General features: G+C 33.9%; 1 protein-coding gene across 1 annotated transcript in view; it reads left to right on the top strand.

Moving 5' to 3' along the window:
- LOC112518720 (paramyosin-like) overlaps positions 1-1,032 on the top strand; it is a 10,314-nt gene extending 9,282 nt beyond the window's left edge. The window contains exons 14-15 of the mRNA XM_025126515.1: positions 736-845; positions 930-1,032. Coding sequence (XP_024982283.1) covers positions 736-845; positions 930-1,005 — 186 coding nt within the window. The 3' untranslated portion in view covers positions 1,006-1,032. The remainder of the gene's footprint in view (positions 1-735; positions 846-929) is intronic.
- The last annotated feature ends 2,107 nt before the right edge of the window (positions 1,033-3,139 follow it).

Below are 3,139 nucleotides of genomic sequence, written 5' to 3'. Positions count from 1 at the left end.
TAAAATATTCTATTATTTAATTTTCTTTACCATCTAGTTTTTATTAATTAACATGCTATATTATTAGTGAATAGCTTTAAATATATCATGAAATGTTAAAATTTATTAATGTTTAGACATGTCCTTTTTGGTCATATTTTACATTTTTCAACTATGCTTATAAGATAGTTTTTGCCAAATGCATTTAGTTCTTCAACTAGCTTATTAGCCACCATCTAGCTTCTCAACTCGTTTGTCAAACATTATAGTGTAAATTGAATTTTTTGTTAACCAAATATCTAGATAAACTCCAATAATGCAAAAAATAAAAAATGAATCAATCAATATTGTAATAAGAACAAGAGATCTTTCTCGATCAATCCCCTTGCCCCTCATTCTTGAAAACATGAAATAAGTCATTTTAGCTTGAAATTTTGACGTAAACGGAAGGGCAGCAAATTTCATGAGACAATAACCTTCGACTTGTTTATAATAGTAATAATCATAACCACAAGAGTGGTGCCCGATTGGTTTGAGCTTGGGCTCCAAAGGTGAAAAGTGCCTGGAAGTTACAAGTTCGAATCCTAGGAGGAATAAAACATCCCCTTGTGGCCACGGAGGTTCAAATGCAATGAACCCAGGTTACTTGTGAAGCGGGTGGTCGTTCTGGGATTGGTCGGCTCGCCTAGCGAGTTGGATATCAGGTTAATCAAGAAAAAAGAAAATTAGTAACAATCATGATACCTATGAATTCAGGGTGAACTGGCCAAAGAACAAAGCAGGGCAGAGACACTCTCTGCAGAAATTTTGCAGCTCTCAGCTCAACTCCGACAAGCCATGCAAGCCTACAATAGTCTCGCTCGCACGTATGCTTCCCTCCCTTCATTCTTTTTAGCTTTCCATAACTTCTTACGTTCTTAATTTTTTTCTTTCCATCCATCATTTTTCAGCTATAAACCAGTTTTGAGGAACATCGAGACTAATCTGCTCAAAATGAAGCAAGATGGCTCTTTGACAGTACAGTGATACGCTATTCGGTAATTCTTTCACAGGAAGCTCTGTTTTATAACCATCGTGTATATATATATATATATATATACATACATGATGGTTATATATATATATATATATATATAGATATATCAAGTGATTTGGTCATGGTGCATTTTAAGTTTTAGAGAAACAAAACTACTATTTCATGTCATAGAGGACAAATATTGTGCATTTATAATTTGAATTTAAATAACAAATTAATAATTGACGTGTTATTGCTATCAAAACCCTTAGCTCCATTTTAGTTCCATAAGTTTACTGTTTCATTTGTAGGGATAAAATGGATGTGGGAGGATTTGGATTTTTAAATCCATTTCAATCTCATGTTTGGTTTGTTGGATTCTTTGGATTTGAAATCTTAAAATTTAATTGAAATCTTACATACATTGGACTTTGAAATCTTTAGGTGGTGCTCGGGATTTCGTAGGATTGCATGCAATAAGGTTTTAAAAAATGTTAAAAACATCTGTTTTGTAATAATCGATTAATAGAAATGCAATTTAATTATCTTTATAAATTATTTATAGATAATGGAATCCAATTCCATTCAAAATCCTACAAACGAAACACACCAATGATTTCAAATTCATTACAATCTCAATTCCTGTAATCCAAAGCCATCCTGCAAACCAAACAAGTCTTAACTGTTTTTTTCCTAGATTGTAGTTATGGATAAAATTTCATGTCCCAAGTTCTCAGGTCTCATTCCTGTCTACTAATTACATGAATATACATCATCAGAGAGAAAACGTGAAATTGAATAAAACAAATTTAAAATATATAAGAATCTAATGTGTCTTAATTTCATTAGTTGGTCAAGAAAGGGACGTGTGATTCTGTCCTGTATTAGATGACAACTTGTGTAGATAGGGTATACGATCACTTCAGTACAAATGAAGGTCTTGGCTTAGAGTTTATCAAGTACTTCGATTTTGCTTTCGTGTAATCTCATAGAGATACAATTTTATTATTTTAGGGTAGAAAGAAAAAAAAATAAAGTAATAATAATTTTCTTGGATCTGAACTTCAATTGTTTTCAATCGACTGTGTTGAACAATGTCAAAACTCTGTTGTTGCTCTAAATGTTTTCGTTATGTTATACGATTGTTCTTGAGAGATTCTTGAATTTGTGAAGATTTGTTACCAGAGAAACAAAGATTCTTAACACATGAAATATAAATTTCTAACGAAATTTGTTGAATTGTATACGATTTTCTCAAAATATAATAATATTAAAAATGAATTATTATAATTTATCTGAAATGGTAAAACTGGTTTTCTTTTATAACTTCACTGCAGAAACTAAAATAATTTGCGGTAAGATTAATGCATACATGAATATTGGAATTTTTACATAGTTCATAGTAATACGTAATTTATATCAAGGATCATTAATCGTGAAAGAACTCACATTCATGACTATTGTGAAACATAAGTTGACAACAAAGATTATTATTGCTAAAAAGACAATATAAGAAAGAAAAAACACTTAGACATACTAGTTGTCGATCTTAGGGGATAATTAAAGGTGATATAAGATAGATTAATGATGAAGGTTTGAAACTCTAATGATTTTACGATACGGTGGCGGAGAGTAATGTGAGGTTGGTAGCGGAGGGGATGCATAACCATACAACGGAGGAGATTGACCTTGTGATGGTGGTGAATTTCCACTTGAAGGTGATGGTTGTGGTAAATGTGAGCTTATTGGTGGCGTTACTCCATGAGATGGTGGTTGATGATGATGGTGAACAGGTGTTCGATGTTGAGATGTTGGAGGTGGTTGATGGGTATGAGAAGGAGGTGGACTTGTATAAGACGATGGTGGACTCTGAGATGTTGGGGGTGGTTGAAAGCTTTGAGATGGTGGACTTCCATAAGACGGTGGTGGACTTTGAGACGATGGAGGTGGTTGATAGCCTTGAGATGGTGGTGGACTTTGAGACGATGGAGGTGGTTGATAGCCTTGAGATGGTGGTGGATTTTGTGGTGATGGAGGTGGACTCAGAGATGATGGAGGTGGTTGATGGCCTTGAGATGGTGGTGGACTTCCATAAGAAGGCGGTGGATTATGAGACGATGGAGGTGGTTGATGGCCTTGAGATGG

The sequence above is a fragment of the Cynara cardunculus genome, assembly GCF_001531365.2.
Source record: "Cynara cardunculus var. scolymus isolate 2C chromosome LG 9, CcrdV1, whole genome shotgun sequence".
Taxonomy (NCBI): domain Eukaryota; kingdom Viridiplantae; phylum Streptophyta; class Magnoliopsida; order Asterales; family Asteraceae; genus Cynara; species Cynara cardunculus.
The sequence above is the reverse complement of the archived record's forward strand: the minus strand, read 5'-3'. Positions and strand labels throughout refer to the sequence as shown.